Source organism: Perognathus longimembris, chromosome 6, assembly GCF_023159225.1.
Source record: "Perognathus longimembris pacificus isolate PPM17 chromosome 6, ASM2315922v1, whole genome shotgun sequence".
In the NCBI taxonomy this organism is placed as follows: domain Eukaryota; kingdom Metazoa; phylum Chordata; class Mammalia; order Rodentia; family Heteromyidae; genus Perognathus; species Perognathus longimembris.
Genome location: NC_063166.1, coordinates 38,559,945 through 38,587,139, shown reverse-complemented (window position 1 = coordinate 38,587,139; position 27,195 = coordinate 38,559,945). Strand labels below are relative to the sequence as shown.

Below are 27,195 nucleotides of genomic sequence, written 5' to 3'. Positions count from 1 at the left end.
GGCCTAGTGGCAAGAGTGCTTGCCTCCTACACATGAAGCTCTCAGTTCGATTCCCCAGCACCACATATATGGAAAACAGCCAGAAGGGGCGCTGTGGCTCAGGTGGCAGAGTGCTAGCCTTGAGCAGGAAGAAGCCAGGGATGGTGCTCAGGCCCTGAGCCCAAGGCCCAGGACTGGCCAAAAAAAAAAAAAAAAAAAAAAAAAAAGTATTCCCTGGGCAGGAATCTCAAAGGAATACTGCATCTGTTCCAGAAGTGTCCCTCTCCATAACTTCGTAGGACCTGGCATGCACAGTGTTGTCTAGTGCAGGTGCAGAGGCTCTGAAGTCAGGCAGACAGTGCCCGCATGATTCCCAGCCCAGCTGCATAGTCTCAGTGGAGCTTCAGACTATACTTGGCACTGTTGTATGAAAAGGAATAATAACACTGAATGCAAAAACAACAGCCATTCTGTATTATTTTCTGCACTGTGATTTCACAGCTGCTCTCTAACAGGTAGCATCTTTCTGCCCCAACTTGAATTTAGCCTGGCTCAGTCTGCTCTGAGCAAACGGTGACTATGGTTATGTACCAACACATATGGAAACCAGAAAGAAACCAGAAGCATGCCTCAGCTTGGCTCTATCTCAATAGCTGACTAGCCCAATAATGAGCTAAATAAATTTGAGGGTAGCTCATTACATGGCAATAGCTACCTAATACATACATTCCTGCACTCATTTCAGACAGGATCCCAGCATTGGATGACATGTTGGTTGTAAGTTAACTAGCAAACTCTAAGTACCCTACAGGTACTAATTCTTATTTAACATCAAGTCTCTCCAGTAAGACAGAAATACATGTAGAAATGTGTGTGATTAATGCTTTAACTAACACAGAAACCCACACTACAAAAGGAAACAGAGGCCCCAATTCCAAATTGCAAACCAAGAAGTTAGCTTTTAACTTACTGCCCCCAAATCTAAACTCCAGAGGTCAGGGCGATAAGACAGATCTGAAAACACAAAGTCCCCTTCTCCCTCCCCCCCAACTGGGCTTTACTGTCTTCAAGATCTCCAGGACAGGAGAATGTCCCACACCACACAGAGAGGGAAGCAGTGGTCCACCTCTGCACTTCCTACTTACAGCCTTAGGCTCTGTTTCCCAAGAACTGTCTCCTGCAACTGTGTGCTTAAGCAGATACCGGTAGGAGATTGTTCCTTTGCCTGTAGCAGACAGAATGTTGGGGGGCTCAGGTTGGTTACCTCCCTGAGGTGGGGGCAAGGAGGCAGAGCCCTCAGAACTGCACTTGCAAAGTGTCAGCCACTTGCCATCTAGACTGTGGCTGCTCTAAACTCAGACATGCTATTAGCATAAAATACAGAGCGATTGTCAAAAGCTTAATACAAAAAAAACCAGGATGTCAAATATGTATATTGGTCAGACATTAAAATAGCTTTAATCACATAATAGTTTTCTCACACTTAAATTATATTGCTATCTCATTTACCATGTTTTTGTTTGCTTTGATGTGGCTTCTAGAAAACTTGCTAGAAAAATGCTAGATGAGAATTTCAATGAGTGGCAGCACAGTTCATGTTCTGTTTCTCCTGAGTATCACTACTGAGAGGATTGCTCTTCTTTCAAAGCCCAGACTGCCTCCTTCAACCTGACACTTAACATCCTCTGTCAGTGTGCTGTTTTCATTTGTAAATAAAAAGATTTTTAAAAGCTTTTTACCCCAACATAACTATGTTCGTCAGTTTACCATCATTGCATCAGATAACTGGGATAAACAACTTAAAAGGTGAAAAGGCTTATTCTGGCTCATAGTTTCGGTGCATGGTAGGTTGGCTGCACTGTTTCAGGCCCCACACCAAGGTGGGACTTCATGGTGGGTGGAAGAATTGTGTTCACCTCATGATGGCAGGGTAGTAAAGAGAGAGAAAGAGAAGAGGGGGCAGGGGCTCCAAAAATACCCTTCCATACCACGCCTCCTAACAACCTAACCTCCTCCCACCACCTCCATCTCCTAAAGGTTCCACCTCCACCACCACAAAACCTTTAGCATATATGTCTTTGGGGGATATTTAAGATCCAAATCATAACATTAACTTAAGTATAAGGTTTAATTGTCAAATGCATTCATTTTGACATCTTGCACTGTGGTTTCAGAATCAAAAATAAAATACTGTCCTTGTCTTCAAGACCTTCTTCTTTCTTTTTTTAAACTTACGTAGGGCAATAATAGAGACTTGCTTTGTTATCACTTGAATCCATGACCCTCTGTCTCCCAAATAGCCAGGACTGTTGTAAGGTAAATCCAGCCAGGAGGAACAGAGAAGCCACAAATGTTTTCTTTTCCCTCCTTCCCTCCTTCCCTCCCTCACTCCCTTCCTCCCTTCTTTGTGGGTCATGGGGCTTGAATCCTGGGCCTGAGCACTGTCCCTGAGTTCTTCAGCACAAGCCTAGTGTTCTACCCTTGAGCCACAGCACCACTTCGGTTTTCTGGTGGTTAATTGGAGATAAGAATCTCATGGGACTTTCCTGCCCAGGCTGGCTTTGAACTGGGATCCTCAGATCTCAGCCTTCTGAGTAGCTAGGGTTACAGGCATCAGCCACCAGCACCTGGCAAGAAGCCATATTTTGAGAGGTCAAATTGGGAATCTTTTTTGGAAAGCCAGCATCGCCATGGTGGACTACTGTTTCAAAGACCAACAGCCGGAAGCAGTTTACACAAAGCTTCTAAAGGCAAAATCAAACATGCTTGGTGGGGGGGGGGGGGGCAGGAGGGGAGATCAAGCCTTAACAAAAGTAGGCCTTATGTGGATATAGTTAGGTACAAACTCAGGTACCAGCAGAACTTTTCCAGATAGGGGTACTGTAAGCCCTATAGCCTTCTCTCCCATAGCTTAGCATGCTCCTTTCCTAAGCAACACTATGCCCATTTAGTGAGGACAGTAAATTATCAGCCTCCTTCCCCCTTTACCTTAAGATGGTATTCCTTTGGGGGGCAATTATAACCATATAAGGCAACAAGATACCCTTAGAGTGACCTCCAGGCCTGGGCAGCTGCAGGACTCCTTATTTACCATTTGGGCAGCAGCCATAAATCCTAGCCCACCATGATGAACCTCCTGGTCCCCAGTCCACGCCAAGGTCACCGTCTCCAAGACACAGACAGCACTTCTCACGGGTCTTGCTGGCCCCTTTGCTGGCAATAAACCTTTCTTTTTTTCTTTTGTACCTCTGGCAAAGTCTCCTATATCCTAGCATAAGACTTCCCAGGGGTTCAAGACCAGGCTTTCGAAGGCAGCAGAGCTGCGAGGTGGGGGGAGGGGGGGTGCTGGAAAGGCGGCGGCGGAAGGGTGGTGGTGATTGACAGTCGTGGCGAGCGTTGGGCGTGGCTAAGGGGGCAGGAAGAGGAAATAGGGAGAAACACGACTAGTGGGAGCCGTTCCCTGCCCAGGAGTGGTGGAGAGTATGGCCACGCTGCGTAGGCTTCAAGAGACGCCCCGGCATCTGCTAGTCTGCGAGAAATCCAACTTCCGCCACCACAAATCACGCCACCAACATCTCGTGGAGACGCACTATTACAATTACAGGGTGAGCCGGTGTCACTCCGGGCACACTAGCGCCGCGACAGGTCTGGGGAAGAGTAGCGCTTCACGTGGCGGTAGTGATTCTGACGGGGCGGGAGCGGGGCTGTCTCTCGGCATACTGGGAGTTGTAGTCTCCTCGTTGCTCTGGCCCAGTAGGGCACAGGAGTGTAGGACTACAACTTCCAGGATGCACTGCGGGGCAGCGCTCACTTGAGGGTAGGACCCGGCCGAGCCTGGTTCTTGCGGTCCACATCGCTACTTCACTTGAACCGGGTCCCAGCGTCCAGGGTAAAGCGCCTGAGAGCCTCGTGAGGGGCCGCCGGGGGTGACGGCGTTAGGCGGCAGTGAGTGTCATGAGGTGCAGCTGTCCACATTAAATCGGCTGGTGTCTGGCGCCTCCCCGCTTCAGTGCCCTGCTGCAGCCCGATCCCTCGGTCGCCCGCCGGTCTACCCAGCCTCTTTCCCAGACCTTTGTGCAGCCCCGGCCCTAGAAGCCACCCACTTCCCTAAGCCGTTGACTCGAGAAACTCCCAAACCCAACGTAAGATGGCGTCAGTTTTAGCATTTTATATTTGAAATTGATTAGTTTGATATCTCCGTGACATTAAATAACCTGCCCCCTCAGGAATACACTGGTGTTGGTGTTGGAGCTTCGGGGCTGGGCCTCACAGTGTGAGCACTTGAGGATTTCGTGTTGCTGGTTTTCTCGTAAAGCTCATCCCAGTCAGTAGGTCAAGTTATGTTTGCCTTCAAAGGTCTGGACTGACCTGTTGCCTCTCCAGAATATTGAACCCTCCAGGAACCCTTCCCCTCCCAGGAGCCTATCAGAAATTGAGAGTTCCTAAATTCCTTATGCTCCTTGGATTCCAGGGTAAACCTAGCAATAATCTCTTCCACCATATTTCTTTGAAAATAAAGTAGTGAGAGAAACAGAACATGAATATATTGCTCATTTACAAGAAGTAACATGCAAGCAAGATCTTTCCATTAAAATGCTTCTGCTTAGTTTCTTTGCTGTAGTCTAAGTTCCCATGCAGAAGTGAACAACTTGAGTTGTTAAGTTTCTCTTTGCCTCAGATTGGTCTGTTAACTTAAGGGATGTATATGTATGTTCCAGCAAAACTTGTGAAGAAATAGTGAGCAACACTCACTTCTAAAAATCTGATGTTAATAGGCATGAAAATAAGACCTTGTTGTATTATGTATTGCAATAGGTGTCATTTCTCATTCCTGAGTGTGGGATACTACCAAAAGAACTGAAAAGCCTGGTCACAGAAACTGGACCCTATTACTCTGTGAAGAATTTACCTCTTCATGAATTAATTACACATGAATTCATCAACACTTTTGTAAGGAAAGGTAAAAAAGAAATCATTATGCCTCAGAATGAACAAGGAACTACAGGGACACTCTAGCATGTTATTTGGACTGTTATTTTTTTTTATCTTTTTGGTTTTTGTGCCTATACCAGGGCTTGAAATCACTGATGGGGTCTCTGAGCTTCTTCCACTGAAGACTGGCATTCTACCACTTGAGCCAAACCTCCATGTTTGGTATTTAAATGGAGATAATAGTCCTATGAACTTTCTTGCCTGGGCTGGCTTTCAGCTGTGATCCTTTTGAAAGGACAGGTCTCAGCCATCCCAGAGGACCATGCGGAGATAATCACAGGCAGCAGAAGAAGGTTCATAAGGAGGTTTATTAGTGGGGCCTTAGTTCCCACAGGAGAGGGAGCTACGTGGCATCTGTACCTTATCTAGGTAGCATCTTCTCTCCCTGGGGGAGAAGGGGAAGTAGGTAGGTAGTGAGTAGGAGTTGCTCATTAGGTATGGGTGTATCTGGGGGCTAGTGGGAGGAGCTGAGGACCTGAGGCTAGGGAAATGCTAACACCTTTGAACTGTGATATCAGGCTGTTGAGTAGCTAGGACAGTAGGCATGAACCACCAGTGCTGACACTCTTTTGTTTTGAAAGGATTTGTAGTCCTGTGTGTATCACTCTCTGTCCTTCAGTTTCCTGGTCCTACAATTTGCTGCAGTCCTGTTAAGTAGTACTTTCTGATTATACTGTCCCAAGAATCTTCTTAGATTTTGTGACCTTGTTCTGTTTTCCCCAGTCCCAGTTGTATCTGCTATACTGATTAGTTTGTTTTAGTTGTTCTCTTGGAGAGTTTGTTTGAAGTTGTATTTCAGAGCATCTGTAGGAATTCCCCCATCCTCTCAAGCCATTCACTATGTATAGACTATGGACCTACATTGTTGTAGTGGCCTGTTTGTAAAGTCTGGTTGCTCTTATCATTGCTCACTTGGGAGCTACATATGAAGCTGGACATCTCATCTGTTTCTATCAGCATTATTCACTCTAAGGTCTGAGTTATTTTGTTAATGGCATTGACACTTTGTGGCAGGCACTTTAAAATAGTTCACATCTTTTTGATCATTAACCTAGAACTGTCTGAGTAGTATTTGCCTACCTGCTATTTTTCTGGGTACCATTCTGCCACCACCCTCTAGAGACTAGGTTCCATTCTGTGTTATTTTCTTCCTGAGGATAGAAAACTTGAAGGAGGGGACTGAGCTGGCCAGAGAGGAGTGAACTGGCCAGAGCTCGGCCTTCCTTGTATTCCAGCTGCCCTTGCATGTGTTAGGTCACTGAGTCACATGGGCTGTGGTGGCTGTAGGCCATCACTTACCTGGAAGATTTGTCCTCATGAAAGTAATGCATTAACATGTCAAAGCTGAGATGTCTTTTGTGTCTTAATTGTTCCTCCTGACTTTCTGTTACAGGTTCATGCTATGCACTGACATACAATATAAATATTGACGAAGATAATACTGTTGGTCTCCTACCCAGTGGTAATTGTTTTCTTCTTCTTTAGTTATAAAAGGAATGCATTCTGAAATACCAACAATACCACTCTTGAAAATTTATCAAAAAAATAGAAACCAGGATACAGTAAAGCTACTTGCACAATCATGTTCATTGCTGCACTATATACTATGCCAAAGTATGGGATCAGCCAAAATGTCCCTCAGTGGATGAGTTGATCCAGAAAATATGGTATATATACACAATGGAATTTTACTCATCTATTAGGAAGAATAATATTATATCACTTGCAGAGAAATGGGTAGACCTGGAAAAGAATTTAAGTGAAGTAAATCAGGCCCATAAAGACTAAGTATGCATGTTTTATCTCATATGTGGAAGCTAGGACTATTTATAAATGTTACAGGTAAACACAAGTGGAGATGTGTGCAAGTGTACACAAACTTATTAGCTGAAGTGCAGAGGAGAATTCAAGTGGCGTAATTCCTTAATGAATCCAACCAAATGAATACCAGGAAACTGGTACTTGAAAGCTGTGTGGGGAAGGTCGGGGGAAAGGGAGACTGCAGTTATAATATTCAGTACATATCATATGAAAAAATTAAGAAAACTGAAGGGAGGAGTTGGGTTGAGAGGGAAGGAGAGAATGATGAACGGGTTGACATTGATCAAGATGCACTGTACTTACAAACTGATTTGTTGAATGATAATACCTTTGTATAATTATCTAAAGAAAATTTTTTTTAACTTTTTTTAAAAGATCAAACCATATGGATCTATACAGAGTAACATGAAAGTCTCTAGTTCCTCCTAACTTGCCCTTGCTTCCTTAGAGCATATAAAAAGGAGGTTTTAGCATCTTTTATGGGAACTGCTATTTGTTTCATAGGGAAATTGATTTTATCCCTGGATAAAGACACTTATGAAGAAACTGGACTTCAAGGTCATCCCTCTCAGTATTCTGGCAGAAAAAGCAGGAAGTTCAGTGAGTATTCTACACACTCCATTAGTATCCTCAAGCTGTCATCCTCCTGTAGCAGGAAGGTCAATGTGTGACCTTGGGTCAGAAAACATGGCTTGTGGGCTGGGAATATGGCCTAGTGGTAGAGTGCTTGCTTCGTATACATGAAGCCCTTGGTTCGATTCCTAATCACCACATATATAGAAAAAGCCAGATGTGGCACTGTGGCTCAAGTGATAGAGTACTAGCCTTGAGCAAAAAGAAGCCAGGAACAGTGCTCAGGTCCTGAGTTCAAGCCCCAAGACTGGCAAACAAACAAACAAACATGGCTCTTGTTTCTTGCACATGGAAGTGTGACTTGAGCTGCTGCAGGTTGGACTTCACAGAGGAGAAGACTGCTGTGTTGTTTCCTTTTAAATATCAGTAATTTGAACTGAGGACCTATGCAATGTCTTTAGCTTTTGCTCGTGCTCTGCCACGTGAGTCACAGCTCCACTTACACATTTTTGATAGATTATTGGAGATAAGAGTTTCACAGACTTTTCTACCTGAGCTAGCTTCAAACTGTGATTCTCAGATCTCAGCCTCCTGAGTAGTTAGGTTGTGAGCCACTGATAGTCCAGCTTAATGATTTATTCTTAAAAAAGAATTCCTTTAGTTCCCCAAGTCTTTGGGTCAGTTGACTATCCAGTGTATATAACAGTAGTTAAAGCTGCCACATCCACAGTAGATTGAGTGGACCCCTGCTCTAGTTCTTTGACCTGGGAAGGATGATCTTAAAGTACTTGTTGTTGGCAGCTCTTATTCTAGAAATGCCCACTGCAAGATAGTTTTGACTTGATGAACCAAATGAATAAAGAAGAGCAGAACTGGGCTGGAAATAGTGGTAGAGTGCTTGCCCTGCATACATAAAGCCCTGGGTTCGATTCCCCACCACATATATAGAAAAGGCCAGAAGTGGTGCTGTGGCTTAAGAGCTAGAGTGCTAGCCTTGAGCAAAAAGAAGTCAGGGACATTGCTCAGTCCCTAAGTCCCAAACCCCAGGACTGGCAAATAAAAACCACAAAAAACAAAAAAAGAAGAGCAGAATCATTTTCATTATAATAAACTTTGTAAAAATGTGCATTTACATATATTGGAATGAATATATATTCTTTTTTCTGTTTTTAAGTTGTTTCCATTGATTTGATGGATTCATCATTTACCTTGGAGTCAAAGAAGTATAAAAGAATATGTTGGTCCTTCAAAGAAAAGAAGCCTTTGAAGTTTGATTTCCTTTTGGCTTGGCATTATCCAGGTATGAAGAATAAATATTTGTAATGATATACTGACTCTTTTGTATGTGTGTGTTAATAGTCTGTTTTTTGCTCAAGGCTGGTGCTCTGCCACTTGAGCTACAGCTCCATTTCTGGCTTATTGTTAGTTAATTGGAGTCTCGTGGACTTTTCTGCCTAGGTGGGTTTCAAACCTCAGTCCTCAAATCTCAGCCTCCTGAATAGCTAGAATCACAGGCATAAGCCTCTAGCACCTGGCTTAATACAATGACAATTTTGAAAGCAAATTACTAAATGTTGATTGGTTATTCATCACTTTGGTCAAGGATTTTTTTTTTTTTTTTTTTTTGCCAGTAATGGGGCTTGAACTCAGGGCCTGACTACTGTCCCTGCCTCTTTTTGCTCAAGGCTAGAACTCTGCCACTTGAGCCACAGCACCACCTCTGGCTTTTTTCTATATATGTGGTACTGAGGAATCGAACCCAGGGCTTCATGAATACAAGACAAGCACTTTTACCACTAGGCCATATTCCCAGCCCTGGTCAAGGATTTTGTTCAAACATTATTATTGAGAAAGCTGCTTCAGCCCTTCTCTAAGGCTGAGAATCCTAGTTCAGAATAAACCAGGTCTGAAACCATTTGCCTGCGTCTTCAGGGGATCCCTGTAGATTCAGAGATAACTGAGATTGAGTTCAGCTTTCCCTTGTTTCTCCCTTCCTTCCCTCCATCTCACCTTGCAGTCTTGCCTAGAGTGTTTCACATGACCCCGAGTTATAGAGACTATGGGATCTGTTTGCTCATTGCTAGTGTGCAGTAACACAGGTGTGCCACTGAGTGTCAGTTCAAACTTGTAACTTGTAGTTGACTATAGCACTAAATTTAGTTCAGAGTTTGATGTTCATTAAGTTTGTTAATCTGCTTACCACTGCTACAGACATTGCTCCTATCCAAGCATTGCATCTTTGGCCAACTACAAAATCCTACTGGCTCAGTCATGAGAAAGTATGATTGTGTAGTGCTCTTCTTTGTGGGGTGGGGAAGCACGTAGGTCCATTGTGGAAATGCACACATTCTTCTGCTCCTTGTGGGAGACTTCTGGTCACAGCCAAGAAAGGTTGCTTCCCTGGATCCTAGTTCTGTAAGGATTGGAGTCTCTCTTCTTTCTGAAGCATGTGGCAGGCAGAGGAGGGAGAGATTTACACAAGTCTCAGTCACTTGATGCCTTCCATGCAGTGGGGGTTATGGGGCTTTCTGTTCCTAAGCCTGCTGACTGTTTTCAGAGCTTTTCAGGAACAATATGGAGTCTGAGATTCATTCTGCCTGCTGATAAAGTAGCAACTCCTGTTCTAGACAAAGGACTTCATTTCAAACAGTGGGAATAGTCACCATTGTATATAGCAGTCACCCTAGGAGAGAGAGACAAACAGACACTGGCCAAGTCATTAGGAGAGATCATTCATACAGTGTGGAGTCTGAGAAATCTGTCACAGCCATCTGTAAGCTAGAGACCAGGAATGCTTATCTGGAAGTTCTGGAAGCGTCGCAGCTAAGCAAGCTGTTGGTGTTCCTCAATCCAAGGTCTGAGAACCTAGGGGACCAGGGGTACAAATCCTGAAGTCCCAAGGCCAGAGGAGCTGGAGTTCTGATGTTCAAGGTTATATTCATGCTTGGTCCACCTTTCTTTCTTTTTTTTTTTTTTTTTGCCAGTCCTGGGCCTTGGACTCAGGGCCTGAGCACTGTCCCTGGCTTCTTCCCGCTCAAGGCTAGCACTCTGCCACTTGAGCCACAGCACCGCTTCTGGCCGTTTTCTGTATATGTGGTGCTGGGGAATCAAACCTAGGGCCTCGTGTATCGGAGGCAGGCACTCTTGCCACTAGGCCATATCCCCAGCCCCACCTTTCTTAATTAATTGTAGAAGGGCTCTTTGTACTCCAGAATGTTCCATCTCCAGAAGAGAGATCAAGTTCCCCTTTCCTCTGCCCCTTTGCCTGTTCTGAGCCCCCAGCCAGGCCGATGGATAATGCATACCTCCATCAAGAGCCACCCCCTCAGGCTGGGAATATGGCCTAGTGGTAAAGTGCTTGCCTCGTATACATGAGGCCCTGGGTTCAATCCCTCAGCACCACATATATAGAAAAGGCCAGAAGAGGCACTGTGGCTCAAGTGGTAGAGTGCTAGCCTTGAGCAAAAAAGAAGCCAGGGACAGTGCCCAGGCCCTGAGTCTAAGCTCTAGGACTGGCAAAAAAAAAAAAAAAAAAAAAGCCACCCCCTCACTGCCATGCCAATCTGTGGATGTAGCCTCACATATACCCAAAGGCGTGATTTAACATGACACCTGAAATGAACCATCAGTTCCCACATAGACACAAAATTGGCCTATGATGCTGGCACACACAGAAGGTTCCATCATGGAATGGAACCCAAAACTCAAGCCTTCTAGGCTGGGAATATGGCTTAGCGGTAGAGTGTTTGCCTTGCATGCATAAAGCCCTGGGTTCGATTCCTCAGGACCACATACACAGAAAAGGCCAGAAGTGGCACTGTGGCTCAAATAGAGTGCTAGCCTTGTGCCAAAAGAAGCCAGCGACAGTGCCCAGGCCCTGAGTCTGAAGGCCCAGGACTGGCAAAAAACAAAACAAACAACAAAAAAGAAGCTTTCTACTGGGCAGGGAGCCTGCCTCTGTGCAGGAAGAGACAGAACTTGTGACAATGGTCAGTAAGCAGGCCTGCGCTGGACTGTGGAGGACCCTGTTCCTAGCTCCCCAGGTTACTGCCTACACAGACACTGGAAAAGAAACACTAGGTTTTCCCAGTTTTTCAGGGGGAAGCTGTCATTCATTGCCTCTTGTGTTCCCTGTACCGATCATATTGTAGTTCACTAATGTTAATACGTGTGGGTTTTGTATATAGAGTTGAAACGTAGTTATTGGAGCAAGTGAAAGTAATACGGAGCAGGTCTGAAAGCACTGTGTATTTCCAAGAAAAATGTGAAGCAGGTAAGTGTTTATAGAAGTGTGGCACAGACAGCAGATAGCAGATTTAATGATCTAGTTGAACACCATTTTTGCACAGCTGCCATGTTAATTCTACCAGTTTCCCATGGTGCTGAAGGAGATGGAATTACTTCCAGGGATTAACTCGAATTGTGATGTTCAGACAGTCTTGTGTTTGTGTGTTTGAAGGTGCAGAAGAGTCAACAGTGATGGCATACTTTTCCAAATACCAAATTCAGAAGCATCATCCTAAAGTACAGCTGAACACAGTGAGTGATTTGCAGTGCCCCGTGCTGCAGAGCGGCGAGCTCAGTGGAGAGCCAGAGTTGTCCTGCGCTGCCCCAGAGCTCTTTGACTGGCTGGGCGCAGTCTTCTGTAATGCAGACCTGTAGGTATTTGCATTTGGGGATTGGGTGGGGCTCTAGCCTGCTGTTTTGTTTTTTTAGACATGTACCCCTTAGGATGTGATTATGCCGTAGTTCTAAATATTGTTTCTTTTTTTCCTCTGTGATAGAAATAACGAGCCTAATAATTTTGTGTCAACCTACTGCTGTCCCCAGCCAAGCGCAGTGGTGGCCAAAGCTTGCTTGTGTACCATCACTGGCCTCATCCTTCCGGAGACGATCTGTGTCCTGCTGGAACAGCTGTGGTAAGCACCTTTTTCATGTTTTTTTGGTGCCATGGTGGCATGCTGAACACAAGCCAGGCCCCTCTTCTTGGCTTGGGATCAAGCATAGAAATATTACATTTCAAATGGGTTGGTCATTTTTGCTGAGGAATGTGCTAGAGTGAGCCACTTGTTCTAATGAGAATTTGGGCAGAGACTCAGAGCAGACAAGCCACTCTTTCTCCTGCTTCTCCACCTGAGCCATTTCAGTGCAGTCAAAGTTAGAACATCACTCAGAAACAGAGCAGAATTCTGTGGGATGAATTACAGTTAATTTTTAGTACTGGAGTTGTACAAAATGTTCAATCTGAAATGGTGTGGACAGAAACAGGGTAGAAGAGAGTTGATCAGCCCAAACATATCTAAGACTTGTTCCAGCACTGAAATTCTTTGAGTCACTCAGCATTAACCGTATGCTAAGTGTTCAATAGAATGCTAGGGTTTTTGTTGTTGTTTTCCTCATTTGGGAGGTGCTGTATAAATAAAATGTGTACATGGGATCTAATGTGAGGACAGAGAATTATCCTGTTTAGTGTTTTCTGTCTTTAAACTGTCTTACTATTAAAAGTCTTCAGTGTTCTCCCCACCCTGTCACTCGTTATTAGTGTGGTTTGAACTCACATTCTTCAGTTTGCCTGCTCAGCGACCACTCTACCACTTGTGCTAGGCATCCAGCCCAAATTTTGGCTGGTTAATTGAAAACTTTTCTGCCCAAGCTGGTTTCAGACTTCATTCCTTCAGATCTCAGCCTCCTGAGTAGCTGTATTACAAGTTTGAGACACTTATGCCTGGGAGAGTTTTACCTTTTTGAACCCAATATCCATTTTTATATTTATTAGTTTAGTACTTTGGTTTTCTACAATAAGAAGGGCGGGTTTTTATGAATTTGGTGAATTGCCCTGTGACGTTCCACTAGTCAGACTGAGAACATTACTCTTAACTGGAAGAAAACACCCTTTTACACTGGATGGGGTCTTGTGGTTTGGGTTCTTTTGTCTTCGTTGGTTTGTTTTGTGGCACTGAGCATCTAACTCTTCTACACACCAGACAAGTGTTCTACGCTGAGCTGAATCCCTAACATGGTTCTTTGAGTCTTCATTGATGTTCCAGAATTAGGGTGAGAACTGTGACTTTGTGTGTTGTGTGTTATCTTTATAGAACTTACAATACAGCATCAGGAACTTACTCTCCACCTGCTAGTTTGGATAAGTTAATCCTAAACTCTTAAGATCATTAGAACATCCTGAGTAGAGTTTTTACTTAAATGTGGGCATTCCCAAGTCTCCCTTTTTGTTAAGGATGATCTCTTTTTCAGTCATTACTTTGATGAACCGAAGCTGGCCCCGTGGGTTACCTTGTCAGTTCAAGGCTTTGCAGACAGCCCTGTTTCCTGGAGAGAGAATGAGCATGATTTTCACAAAGGAGGTGATCATATGTACAACTTTGTAATTTTTAATAACCAGGACTATTGGCTTCAGATGGCTGTTGGGACACTTGATGATTGTCCTCCTTAAGCAATACAAAAATGTTTATTTAGTCACTCTTGTTTTCTGATTTCTTCATTATGTGTGCGCGGGGCTGTGCTCTGATGATGTTCCTTCGCTCAACATTTGCTTGCATTCTGGTCTGCAGGAGCCTGTTCCTGTGGCAGCTGGGTGCATGCTCAGTGACTGGCTCATTGCTTGTTCTCTCCATCAGTGCAAGCACAGGTGTGCTTACTGCACTCTTAAGACAGCTAGGATAAAGGGACTGAAGCTCATCGCAGATTTTATCAAGTAATGAGAAGACCTGTATCACCCTTCCCAAGGCCTTTCCTGTGGTAAGGCTCCTCATTTTTTCCCTCCTCAATTTCTCCTTTCTCAACTTTATGAGGCAATTGAGGCACGGAGTGACAAGGAAGCTGCTGAGTTCACCCTGCTGTGGATGTGCCAGAATGTTAGGCCAGCCTGGGTCCTAATCAGCTGTTCTCACTGTATTTATTGCCTCTAGATCAGGGAGGGCCCTGTGGGAACTTTGAATTGTTAACCAACAAGTTCCATTTTATGTCTAGCAATGTGGCTGATAGGGAGCTGAAGAAAAAACAGCTTTCATAATTCATAGGGAAAAAAGATACTTTAAATGTATTTAGAAACTGAACAATAGCAGAAAACAAAAAACCCAGAAACAAAAAACCCAAAATAAAAAACAATGGAAGCCAAAATCCTGAAGTTGGTTTTTCTTTTCACAGCCTTTGGTGAGGGAGGAGTAGGTCCTGACAAGGAAGAAGAACCAAGGGAGACGTAAAGTTGAGATTCCCCCCAAAGGATAGACTTAGCACCGGGGCAAAATGAGTGGACCTGTCTATTCATCAGTTTCTGTAGTAGCAGGGAAGACTGCCCATATGCCTACATACAAGTTCCTCTTGGTTTTTTTTGCCTGCCTTGATGCTTGGACTCAGGGCCTGAGCACTGTCCTTGGCTTCTTGCTCAAGGCTAGCACTCTGCCTCTTGAGCCATAGTGTGGCTTCCTGCTTTTTCTGTTTATGTGGTGCTGAGGAATCAAACTCAGAGCTTCGTGCATGCTAGACAAGCACTCTACCACTAGGCCACATTCCGAGCCCCAAATTCCTCTTGTTTTGAAGGAACTCAGAAGCTTCTGTAATCTAAGTTCATAGTTTAAAAAATACTACAAAACATATAAAGTAGGCAAGAGATGTCAGAAATAGTGGACAGAGACATTGAAGAAGTTTGTCCTTACAGTCAACTAGGGCAAAAACAAACTTGAAAACACATGAAGTAAAAACAACATTGAGGAGAAATATACAATTGCACAGTATCAGGTTTATGTCTCTCTCTGTAATGAGTAAATAGGCAGAAAATCAGTATAAATATAGGAGACTTGAGTGACACTACCAACCAATATAAACTGATGGATAGTTACAGAATATTCTACCCTACAACAGGAGACACACATCTTTCTCAAGTGCATAGGAATGTATGTGGAGGCGGCACATGCCCATTCAAAGATTCATAGCATATTCATTTAAAAATAAGAATAAAACAAAAATACCAGAATTAAAAATGTTGCTTTCATGAATAAAAATGGAATAATAAAAATTTATTAAAATTGCAAGAAGAAAAAAAAGTGGGAGAATAAAGTAATATGATTAAAGCACAAAAGCAAGTGTGGAATTATCACAACAAAACTATACAATTAACAAAACAAAAAAAGTTTGCTAATAGAAAAAAGTGTGCTCTAGAAATACATATAGATACAATTACCAGAAGGAGATACAAGGGTTGGGGAGTTAGTTCCGGGGAAGAGCACTTGCCTGGCAAATGCGCGGCCCTGAGTTACAGCCTCAGCTCTGCAAGCCGGCGGGGGGAGGGGGGGCAGGGGGGGAGGGGGGTAGGGAGGCACGGAAGGAGATAACAAGATAAAATTTGAGGACCACGTAGATGAGTGTCACTTGTCATGCTTCAGACTTCCTTGATAAATGGATACTACCAGGCCATGCGAATGGAATCAATGACTGGATATTTTAATTCTGTACACTTGAAACTGGGGGTGGAGTAGATTGGACATCATAATGTTGGAAACAATGGTCTTCCAGTATCAGAAAATGAATAAACACATGAGATCTAGGAGAGTTCATTAAGGCATTTTACTTCTGTATAGAAGGCATTCTGCCATTCTCCCCAGAGCTAGACAGGCACACCAGGCTGGGTAGTCTCAGTTTTTATCCTAACCCTAGGGAGGAACAAGTTGTCTGTTCTTCTTGTTGCTAAGGAGTTAGACTCATATTTTCTTTTGCGATTGTTTATCGGAATCATGAGGTAATACAAGGAAATTTAAAGGCACCTTAGCTTTGTTGTTTGTCCGTGGAGGAGTTCTATGGCCCAAGCTTGCCCTGGTGAAGATGGCAGTGAAGGCCTGGGCTAGCATAAGTAGCATGCCCAAGGCGTTCACTGCCACCAGGTTCTGGTGATAAAGGAGTTGTGGGCCAGCCCTTCAAGAAGAATGTCTGGATCAGCAAAGTGCTGTGCAGGGCAGGGTGTTAGGGAATGAATGGAGGATCCTAGGCTGTCTTAGAACTGTCCCTCAGTGAATCTTCTTTGACCTCCTCTGCAGTAATGCCTCTTACCGTGCTTCAGTAACACTGGTGGAACTGCATTTGTGTTTTATTATTTTTAACCAGAGCTACTCTATGGAAGTTAGTTAGCATCATACTATCTACGCAGTGGGTACTTGTTTGGGCCCAGCAGCTTTGTTCTAGCTCATTTCGTATAGGCTGTCTGTGTCTCCTCAGAATTCCAGTGTTGAAGCCTCAGCCCTCACCGTGATAGTATTAGAAGATTCAGTAGGTTAGATCACTCATCAGATGGGGCCCTAGATGGGATTAGTGTCCTCATAAGCTGAGGTAAGAGTAGAGATCTCTCCAGCGCCGAGGCTACACAGAAGCAGGCTGCCAGCAGAAAGCCTTGAAGAGGGCAGTTGCCAGGAGCTTGCGATACTTCTCAGCCTCCAGAATGGTGAGAAATGAATTTCTGCTTCAGCCACTGCTCATGGCATCACATTATGGCACTGGGGCTAAGCAACTAAGCCAGCATCCTGGTCATCATGCAATTGAGGTAAGATCCCTCCAGAAACTGCTACAGCATCCTCTGCTCCACCAACCTTCTACTCTCAACCACACCTATCCCTTCTGTGAAGATTGTAAGAATGGTTAGAGTTATAGTCACTACATGCCTCCTCTTCCCTTCTTGCCCCAATGCACGCGTGCGCACACACACACACACACATACAGTCTCATCACTATACTTTATTTGCTACAGTGGATAGTCAGTATTAATAAGTTTTTATTAACTAGGGTTCATAGTTCACTCAGATTTTCTTGTGTGGATGAGAAGCTGGGTTCCATTGTTGGTGCACACGTGCACACACGTGCACACATACACGATAAACCTGTGATATATGAACAGAAAGAATTGAAACTGTCCACGGTACCATACTTCTATATGTATTATATCACTCTCTTCCCATTATATATATTTGTGTGTCTGTGTATATATATATATATAATCTGCTCTCAAAGTCTATGATGAAAAATCAATACCAGGACTTCAACAAGCTAAATACACTGTTTTTTTAATTGGAATTTCTATTTTTGTCTAGAATGAAAATAATGTCTTTCTGGGGGAGTCACGTGAAATTAACCAGCACCCCTGCTCAGAGGAAGGGGCCACGATGATATATGAACTCATTTGTAAACATGAGCTGAACAGAAACTCAGTTTGTTAAAACACAGCCACCCACCAAAGCCTTGTAGAAATAACCTGTCAGGGGCTGGGAATATGGCCTCGTGGCAAGAGTGCTTGCCTCGTATACATGAAGCCCTGGGTTTGATTCCTTAGCACTACATATATAGAAAAGGCCAGAAGTGGCACTGTGGCTCAAGTGGCAGAGTGCTAGCCTTGAGCAAAAAGAAGCCAGGGACAGTGCTCAGGCCCTGAGTTCAAGCTCCAGGACTGGCAAAAAGAAAAGAAAGGGGCTGGGGATATAGCCTAGTGGCAAGAGTGCCTGCCTTGGATACACGAGGCCCTAGGTTCGATTCCCCAGCACCACATATACAGAAAACGGCCAGAAGCGGCGCTGTGGCTCAAGTGGCAGAGTGCTAGCCTTGAGCGGGAAGAAGCCAGGGACAGTGCTCAGGCCCTGAGTCCAAGCCCCAGGACTGGCCAAAAAAAAAATAAAAAAAAAAAAAGAAAAGAAAAGAAAGAACCTGTCAGGAGAAAGTTCCCGAGGCCGCAGAGGTGTGGTACCATGAGCTCAGCTTCACTGTGTCTAGAGGTGTAAATCATGATGGACCTCAAGAAATAAATGTGTGCTGCTTTTGTGGGGTATATGTGGTGGTTTGGTGTGTGTGTGTGTGTGTGTGTGTGTGTGTGTGTGTGTGTGTGTGTGTGTGTGTGTGTGTGTGTGTGTGTGTGTGTTTGCCAGTCACGAGGTTTGAACAAAAGGCCTAGGCACTGACCCTGAGCCTCTCTCTACTCAAGGCTAGTGTTCTACCATTTGAACCACAGTGCCACTTCTGGCTTTCTCTGATTACTTTATTGGAGATAAGTCTCACTGACTTTCTTGCTTTGACTGGATTCAAACTGCAGTCCTCAGACCTCAGCCTCCTGAGCAGACAGGATTATAGGCACGATATGTCCCCACTGGATTATCTGTGAACTGAGGTAAAGACTGTGTTAGGTATGGCAGGGAAGGAAAGATTTGCCACAAAGTTAGTTTTTTAAGACATTATTATTCAATAGAATACTTTCTGGGAAGAACATTTACAAGGCCAGACGTCAAGTCCCATTCCCATGGGAGTGTGTAGGAATTGTCTGGGGAAACTAGGCAACGAGACCTGAATTAGGAGTTGCTTTGCTGCCTTCCTCAGCTTACTCAGTTTTACTATCTGAGGAAGGAAGGGTCAAGTGGGAAGAGATCGAGTTCTAGGGCAGTTTGCTGGTTTGTTTTGTTCTCTCTAAATCCTCTAAGTTAGAAGTTCTGAGTACTAGCCTCTTCCTTGGGAAACTCCCCACTTTATGACAGGGGAGACCTTACAGAGGAGACCTCACTTCTGTGGAGAGGAACTTGCTCTTGGATCCTCCAGACACATAGTATGCAGATTGCAAAAGCCCAATGCTATAAGTGGATCCCCAGCCACTCAGTTTTTAGCAGTGATGATGGCCATTTCAATACAGTGAATCTGCAAACTACCCATCATTAATTCCAGTAGTGGAAAGAGCAGCCGTAGGAGTGGACAGCATAAGATGTTAATTGATCCCCATTCTCCCTCCCCTTCCCTTCCCTTCCCTTACTCTTTGCTACAAAGAGGTTCTCTGCCTCAAAGGTTTTAAGGAATTTGAGACAGGACAACTCAGAAATAAGTGAAAAATGCATACATAGAGTTTTTGTATAAAGTCAATCTTATCCATGTAAAATTAACTTAAATAAGATAAGAGAAAGGTTAAGTGAACCTGCTCTAACTAGTTACTTTTCTGATTCTCTCATGTTAAATTAAGAACATTTCTCACCGACAAAAACACACTAACTTGAAACAGCAGCAACACAGGTTTCACAGAAGCAGGATGTGTCTGTCTCCTATAATAATCAGCCGAGCCTTCTGTGGGGAGCCAGGAGAAGAGAAGCGGACGGTGGGGGGGGGGGGGGCAGGGGGGAGGGATGAGGGGAGCTGGTAGAAGAAATAGGAGTGTTGAAAACAAACACCTAGCATCCCCTAAAAGTGCAAAAGATGAGGAATCTACTTAAATGTCTGGATTAATCTTTCTTCTTTTTCTAATCCCAGTATACTACAAGCCTCAGCCAATATCAAGGTCAGTAACTGGACACTAGAGGGAGGAGCAGGCTGAAGTACAGCCAGACTGGTGAGAGAAGCTCCAAAATGCACATGAGAGGACTTGGTGGTCTCACAGAAGATGTACAAAGTCATGCTTCAATTCATGCAATTCATTCTGAACGATGGTTTAATAGTGAGGAGTGTCCATACTCCTAAGAGGTTCAGACAGTTTACAGGGGAATTATGCACATTTACCAAGATATTTAATTTCAAGTCGAGTAAGAAGGCAATGACCTCTACTACTATACCACAAAACAGAAATTAGAGAACCTGGAATGGAATTATAAAATTTTATGTTATTTTGGAAGCAGAGATGGGGAAGGCTGAGGTCCAAGGCTAGTCTAGGCAAAGTGATAGCAAAAAGACCTTATCTCAACAAACACATCTGGCTTGGTGGTTTTTGCCTGCAATTCCAGCTATGTGAGAGGTGTGAGTGAGGCAACAGGAAAGCTCAAAAAATACATTAAATACTTAAAGCAAGAAAGGGGCTGGAAGTATGGCTCAAGTGGTAGAGCACTTGCCTAGCAATTATAAGGCTTTGGGCTCAATCAAACCCTAGTACTGTCAAAAACAAACAAAACCAGATATAAGATGTGTTAGCTTGGTTTACATATCTATGCATTGTATACAGATTTTGAAACAAATTGTATGTATCTGTTAAGTGTATAGGTTTTTTTCCCCTGTCATTTAAGAGTATACTTAGAACTCTGGGAAGATAGAAGTGAACACTGGGTTTCTTGGGCTAAGGAATAAGTAGGGGGACATTTGTTCATTTTCCGCTGCTTATCTTCAAGTTATCTCTGTAGTTGCTAGGCTGAACTTGAAACTATACCAGATGTACTAAAAAATTCTCTCCATGTAATCCAGAGTAATTGTCACAGAGCCCACAGTTTATTTTACAGCTCAGCAGACAGCAAGATACTGTTTGGTAGGGAATGCTTCTTCACTTCAGGGTTGAGGTCAGTGGGTACAGCACAAGTACCAGACCACTGTGCATTACATGGACAGCACTCTTAGCAAACATGCCAGAGCACTTGCTGGGTTTAAGTTGGCCTTAAAATCAGTTATTTGCCTAATATAAACAGTCATTTATTTCAGACCCACAGAAAAGGCTGATGAGTTAATTAACTCTGCTACCAGTGCCTTACAGAGGAAAATGACAGTCGTTGAAGCCAGTGCAGGCCTGTGCTCTCCAGAGCTAATACCTGGAAAACCAATCCCAGCCCTGATGCAAACACATTGGCTCTGCATACCTGATCGCATCTGCCATCTTGGTGCTTTCTCTCTTCCTGTTGTCTGTGACACGCCATATGACGTAAATGAAGTCCATGCCACAACAGAAGACACTGCCCACTGCTCTGAGCAGCACCAGCTTGCTGTCATCGGCAGCGGCTGTGTGCAGGGCACTCTGGACTTCTTTCATCACCTGGAAGTCACCACAAGTTCAAATGATAAGGAACACTTTGGGTACAGAATACTATAAGCATTTTACTAGTTGACAAGCTCAACTACAGAAAAGACATCCCCACCTGACGTGCTTTGCTTCACCTACCACAACAATAAACAGTCTGCACATTGCTTATTTTCTGGAAGCAGAGTCTGAGGTGCTGGGAACAGAAGATTCTGTAACTCTGTAACATGAGGAACAGCGTAGGACTAGAAAGACCAGTGCATCTCCATTACTCCAGAGCCTCTGTGGCTCTGTAGGTTACAAGCACTGGGAATTTCTACAGTTTGAACAGCAGGTGGCACATTCAACCACTCTAGTGAATCCAGTTATGGTCTTTTTTTTAAACTTAGGACAGAGCCTAAATAACTTGGTGCCTAAGCTTATGAAGTGGAAGCCCATCATCATCATGGAAAGGAAAATGTAAGAGGGAACATGATCTTGGAAACATTAAAAAAAATCACCAGTAAAGGGACCTTGAAGTCTAAAAATGTACCAAGGATCAAGCCCTTAACTGCTTGTTCTGCGTGTCTAGCGAGCACACAGACCTTCTGTAGTTTGCTTTCTTTGTCTGGAAATGACCTGCTCAAGCTGTGTACAAAGGAAAACAAGCAACACTAGAACTTGAAACTTTTGTGAGGCCCAGTGCAACTTGAGATGCATCCAATTCTGGAAACTTCCTAGCACTGGCTTTTGCCCAACAGTCCAGGTCATTGAAGAGACTTTTGTGAGGCCCAGTGCAACTTGAGATGCATCCAATTCTGGAAACTTCCTAGCACTGGCTTTTGCCCAACAGTCTCTTCAACGACAATCCCCCTGTCAGTGCAGCCAAGCTGCCAAGTCCCCTCAACTTCCCGCCTCCTGGGCATATTCAGGCTTCTTCCTTCCATGGCCCAGGAGGTAACTACCAGAGGGTCACGCCTGTTCCTAGCTCGACTTTTAAAAATATACATAACAAAATGGAACATCTTAGCTGATTTTAAGCAATTGTCTTGCTGAAGTAAGTCCATTCCGTTCTTGTGCGTCCCTCACCACCACCCATCTCCAGGACTTTTTCACTCCCAATGGAAGCTCCCACAAAAGCAATAACCACGTTCCCCTTGCAACTCTTGGCAACCACATTCTACTTCCTGTCCGAGTGGCCTGGCACGTTGTATAAATGGAATAACACAGTATTTGTCCTTTGTGTTGATGATTTCACTTAACATACTGTGCTCAAGGTTTCTCCATGTTGTAGCATGTACAGAATTTCCTACTTATAGCTGAATAATACTCCATTTTAGTATAGACCCCATTTTTTTTTTTTGGTCTATTTGTTAATAGACATTTAAGTGCTCAGCTGGCTTGCCTATTTCCTAACTTCTCTTCTGAAAGTAAAGCAGCCCATTGGCTGTATGGTAGGCTGTACATTAGCAATGGTGACAAGTTGTTTAAAGTCTTCAGCTGCCAAGTATAATTGGCCATGTAGCAAGCTAGCCTTGGACCATATCATTTGGTCTTCAACTTTTGGATGAAGTTGTTTTGTCTTAGGACCCATCCCAGCTGCCACAAATTGTTAGGGTTCAGAACCTTTGTAAATGATCAACATCTTGCATTCTACCTGAATGGCATCTCTCTCTCTGGTAAATTTGCTTATCTCTTTTATCTTGCTTGATATTCTCTGAAGAAAATAAGTCTCGGGGCTGGGAATATGGCCTAGTAGAAAGTGCTCGCCTCGTATACATGAAGCTCTGGGTTCGATTCCTCAGCACCACATATATAGAAAAAGCCAGAAGTGGCGCTGTGGTTCAAGTGGTAGAGTGCTAGCCTTGAGCAAAAAGAAGCCAGGGATATTGCTCAAGCACTGAGTTCAAGCCCCAGGACTGGCAAAAAACAAAACAGAAAATAAGTCTCACATCATTTTTCTTATCTCCATAGGCTCTAGAATGCCATTTGTGATGAGAAAAATTTTATTTCTATTTCCATGTTTCTACCAGTTGATGTCAAAACTAGGTGATAGTAGTTACTAATAATTTTTAATAACCAGTATTATTACCAAATAACACTTAAGAACACCACCTTGATTTCTGAATGACTTCCATTAACCACAGCTGTCCATGCCCTTGGAATCCTGAAATCAGAATATGTAGGGCAGCTTTGATAACCAAAGGTCTTTCCACGCTTGGAGTATAGGTCCATGGCGCAGTATCTATGTGAGGTCTGGAGTTCAATCTCCAGCATTGCAAAAATGAAGAAAGAGCCATAAAGCTTGTCACATTTTCTTTCAAAATAGCAAAATTTCCCAAACCTTCCATGGACACATTCTAGATTTCTCCTGCAGCATTTATGATAGGACTTATGGGATACAAAACATTAAATTAGGCATTAAGCAGGATAATCACATGTGTGTGATGTTTTCAGTTTCCATTGTGACTGCAACTGAAATACTTCATGAGTGTCTCCATCAGTGTATTCATTCATGATTAATTCAGTGAAATAGATTTCTAGAGCACTTTGTAGTTTCTGCCAGGTAATTTGCTAGGCACTAGAGATGTCAGCTAACCTGAGAGTTTAAATCCTGATGTATGGGGAGATCACAAATCATTGTTTAATGCATCATATTTTTTTTATCCTGCCTCTATGAGTAACCCAACCTATTTTGATGCCAGAAGCCTCTGTTAGATCTCCTTGTCCCTCTGATATTGGTTTGTGTCAATTACATGTATACCAGGATGAATCTAGCTACTTCACAATTTTGAGATACTCTTAGTAGAGGAAGGAGGACTTTAGTCCACAGTCAGTAAGGAAGTTGTATGTGTTTGTACACTAGGGATAATCCCGCAAAGGACTTAATTGAGTTTCTCATTGCAAATTTAAATAATCCTTCTGCTTGCTTTTGCTCTCATCAGTTAGGCTTAATTCAGTTCCAAATGTGAGTTTTCTAATTTGCCTGCCAGGTAAGTACAGTATGTCTCAGTACTAAGTACAAAATGAAAATGACCATTTCTTTATTTTGGTTACAATAACTCCCAAGATCTTTCATTTTTTATTCAGTGAACTGTTCAAATTAAGAAAAATTAGCTCGGGCTGGGGATATGGCCTAGTGGCAAGAGTGCTTGCCTCGTATACATGAGGCCCTGGGTTCAATTCCCCAGCACCACATATACAGAAAATGGCCAGAAGTGGCGCTGTGGCTGAAGTGGAAGAGTGCTAGCCTTGAGCAAAAACAAGCCAGGGACAGTGCTCAGGCCCTGAGTCCAAGCCCCAGGACTGACCAAAAAAAAAAAAAAATTAGCTCACACTCAGGAGTTAAGAGATGTGAGTTCTAATCCTGTGGATAACAGTTGCTATCTACATCATCCTGTGTAAGATATTCTGCCTCTCTACCATTCATTATCCTCAATTATGCATGAGAATGTTATATTAAAAGGTTGACATAATGAAGCTCTTCTATGTATCTAGTACTACATTAGTTTCTTTACTCCACAACTTTTTGTGGGTTTTCCTGTGGCCAGATTTGGGTGAGAAGAAATGGGTTCGAGTCCCACAGTTATGTACCAGACACCCAGGTGAGACTCAAACCCACAATCTGGTATACTGCCCTCCTCTGGTGGGACTCAAACCCATGACAAAGTCACCAGCACTCAGTCAATTGGGCTAGGAGTCTTTATTTAGCTGCGTGCAGCATCTGTCCATCACCATCAGGATGGTGAAGAACAGCATTGAATTTTAATAGGGGCTGGATTTTTAAAAGAAAAACCACACAGGTGCTCACGTACCACATGCAGGTGGCCAGGCAAATCCCATTTAAGCAAGCAAGCAGTTTACAGAAGCGAGATTTTTGCAGTTAGGCTAGTAGGACATTAACTTTTAACTCTGTTATCCTGGTTTCCAGATCATCATCTAGTCGCAAGCTTCCATCCTGGGAACTTTGTGTCGTCTTCCAAGAGTTAGTGAATTCCTCAGTTTACAACTCAGTTCTGCTCAATTTTGAACCATTTCTAAATCCACAAGGGGTGGAGGGTCCTTATCTTGTGACCTCTGTTCCTTTGAGCTAGCAGGACTTATTGCTGACCGCTCTAATTGCCAACTTTTCATTCTCTAATTTGAGAGAGGGGAGGTCTCATACCACCTGGGTGTCCGGTAGGTAACAGGGCAGGCGTGATGGGTCTTCTGCTCAAGATGACACAGCTGCACTGACATCTGGTGCTTAAGGGGCCTTGTTAGTTCATTCACTGTCTTAGTGAGAGCCATTCCTAGCAAGGAAAAGGTCTGATTGCCCTTGTTTCCCTGCAGGCTGTTCACCAAAGCTGTTTCTATCCCTTGGAGCTGCTTGCTGCTCCTTCCACATTCCCCCTACCTTTAAAATGAGGAAGCTCATCCATTAGGTCATCACAACAGTGTCCTCAGATTGCTGCTCCAAATGGACCATTTCTGTGTGGCATAGTAAGGCAGTCCACACAAGCCTTCTTAAGGTCCACTGATACTGAAGTAAGGTAAAGACTAGGTCTGAGTAAGTTGCCTTGTTTCCACAGCCATCCTGGTTCCTAACCAGGTGATGGGAGCTATCCACCCAGCTTCCAAGGCCTAGAGATGATGACAAGCCATCCTTGAATTGCAAGTAAACTATGTTGTTTAGACCCAGACAGGATATGTAGATGAATTGTGTTGTTTGGCCTCAGGGAAATTCCACCTCCCTGGCATTGGGCTTGCCTGAATCCCAAGAAGCAGGGGCAGAGACTTGGACAATAGGTTACTGAGCCCACCAGTCTTGAGTCATAAACTCTCAAGCTCCCTGTGATCCTGCCCCCTGACCTGACCCTATTTAAGTCCAGACCAGTTCAGGTGCCATTACACCTTGCCACATATCTTCATGTTCCTGTCCTGTCTCCTGGCCGTTCTCCCAGTCACCATGGCATCCCACTTCAGCTTTCCACTGGAGCTGATCTGGTTTGGTGGTGGTGTTTTTCTGCTCTTTCTTTCCTCTCTGGCTCTCGTGGCTCAGTTTTCTGACAGTGTTAGCTGTATTCCTGGGGCTGCAGATGTTTGGGACAGGAGTCCATCAGCAGGCCACCGGTGCTATAATAAAAATACCACATAAGACGTTTCAAAAGGTGGCTTCTCTGTTCTCACCCTGTAACAATGCAAAACTGTATCCCCTATGTAAAACTCCATTACAGTTGAGGAGACTTAAACACACTCAAATAGACTGTTTTGTAACTATGAAAATGGTACAATGAACTTTTGAAATTGAATTCAGTGATAGAGGGGATGATATTGATTGGAATACAATGTAAACATGTAGAAATTTAACAAGAAGAAGGAGGAGGAGGAGGAGAAAGCATCATATCCGTTCATAGTGTTACATTCAACAATTGGGAGCTGGTAAGTATGTCCCAGGACCAGGTGAATCTCAGGCCTCTCTAATCCTACCTACCAAATCCAGCTTGCTAAGCAGTGAAAATAACATGGCCTATGGGTCAAGACAAACCTGATCTTGTCAAAGGGCAAGTGAATTAACAGCTCATATGTTAGTTATCACTGTACTTGAGGTACCTAATGGGAAACTTAACCTTGCTGATAAACCATGACTGAAAGCAATGTGTGTTCCTTCTGAAGGAAGAGGAACACACACACACACACACACACACACACACACACACACACTGTTGGGGACAGTATGTTAGTATGACACAATGTAGTTGCAGCAGATACAGTTGTCCCTTGGTGCATGAGGGACTGATTCCAGGACCCCTGGGCATACCAAAATCTGCAGCTGTTCAGATGCTCTATATAAAACTGCGTGCTATTAACATAGAACTACACACACTTGTATACTTGTGAGCAACTCTAGACAACTATGATGCCTAATATGATTCAAATACTGTATATGACTGACAGGATTGCTCAGACAATGAAGACTAGAACAAGTCGGTACATGTTCAACACAAACAATTTTTCCATATATGTTTGATTCACAACCATATGGTGTTGGGGTCTGAACAACCCTTTTCTCCCCCCACGGGGAGAATGGTAACCACAAACTCTATGAAAGAGCACTCAGCCTGGCCCTCCGCCAG

General features: G+C 43.7%; 1 protein-coding gene across 1 annotated transcript; it reads left to right on the top strand.

The window, feature by feature from the left end:
• The first annotated feature begins 3,386 nt into the window (after nucleotides 1-3,386).
• Rpp40 (ribonuclease P/MRP subunit p40) lies at nucleotides 3,387-13,842 on the top strand. Its single transcript, XM_048348575.1, has 8 exons — nucleotides 3,387-3,584; nucleotides 4,795-4,939; nucleotides 6,365-6,433; nucleotides 7,297-7,392; nucleotides 8,540-8,665; nucleotides 11,825-12,023; nucleotides 12,150-12,284; nucleotides 13,618-13,842. Exons 1-8 carry the CDS (start codon nucleotides 3,462-3,464, stop codon nucleotides 13,814-13,816), a joined length of 1,092 nt encoding a protein of 363 aa, XP_048204532.1. The 5' UTR covers nucleotides 3,387-3,461; the 3' UTR covers nucleotides 13,817-13,842.
• Nucleotides 13,843-27,195: the final 13,353 nt, after the last annotated feature.

Excerpts from the sequence above, each read along its gene's own strand:
- Rpp40 (XM_048348575.1), top strand. The coding sequence starts at position 3,462 with ATGGCCACGCTGCGTAGGCTTCAAGAGACGCCCCGGCATCTGCTAGTC. Across the intron at positions 4,940-6,364 it reads CAACACTTTTGTAAGGAAAG|GTTCATGCTATGCACTGACA; the intron begins GTAAAAAAGAAA and ends TTTCTGTTACAG. Across the intron at positions 6,434-7,296 it reads TGTTGGTCTCCTACCCAGTG|GGAAATTGATTTTATCCCTG; the intron begins GTAATTGTTTTC and ends TTTGTTTCATAG.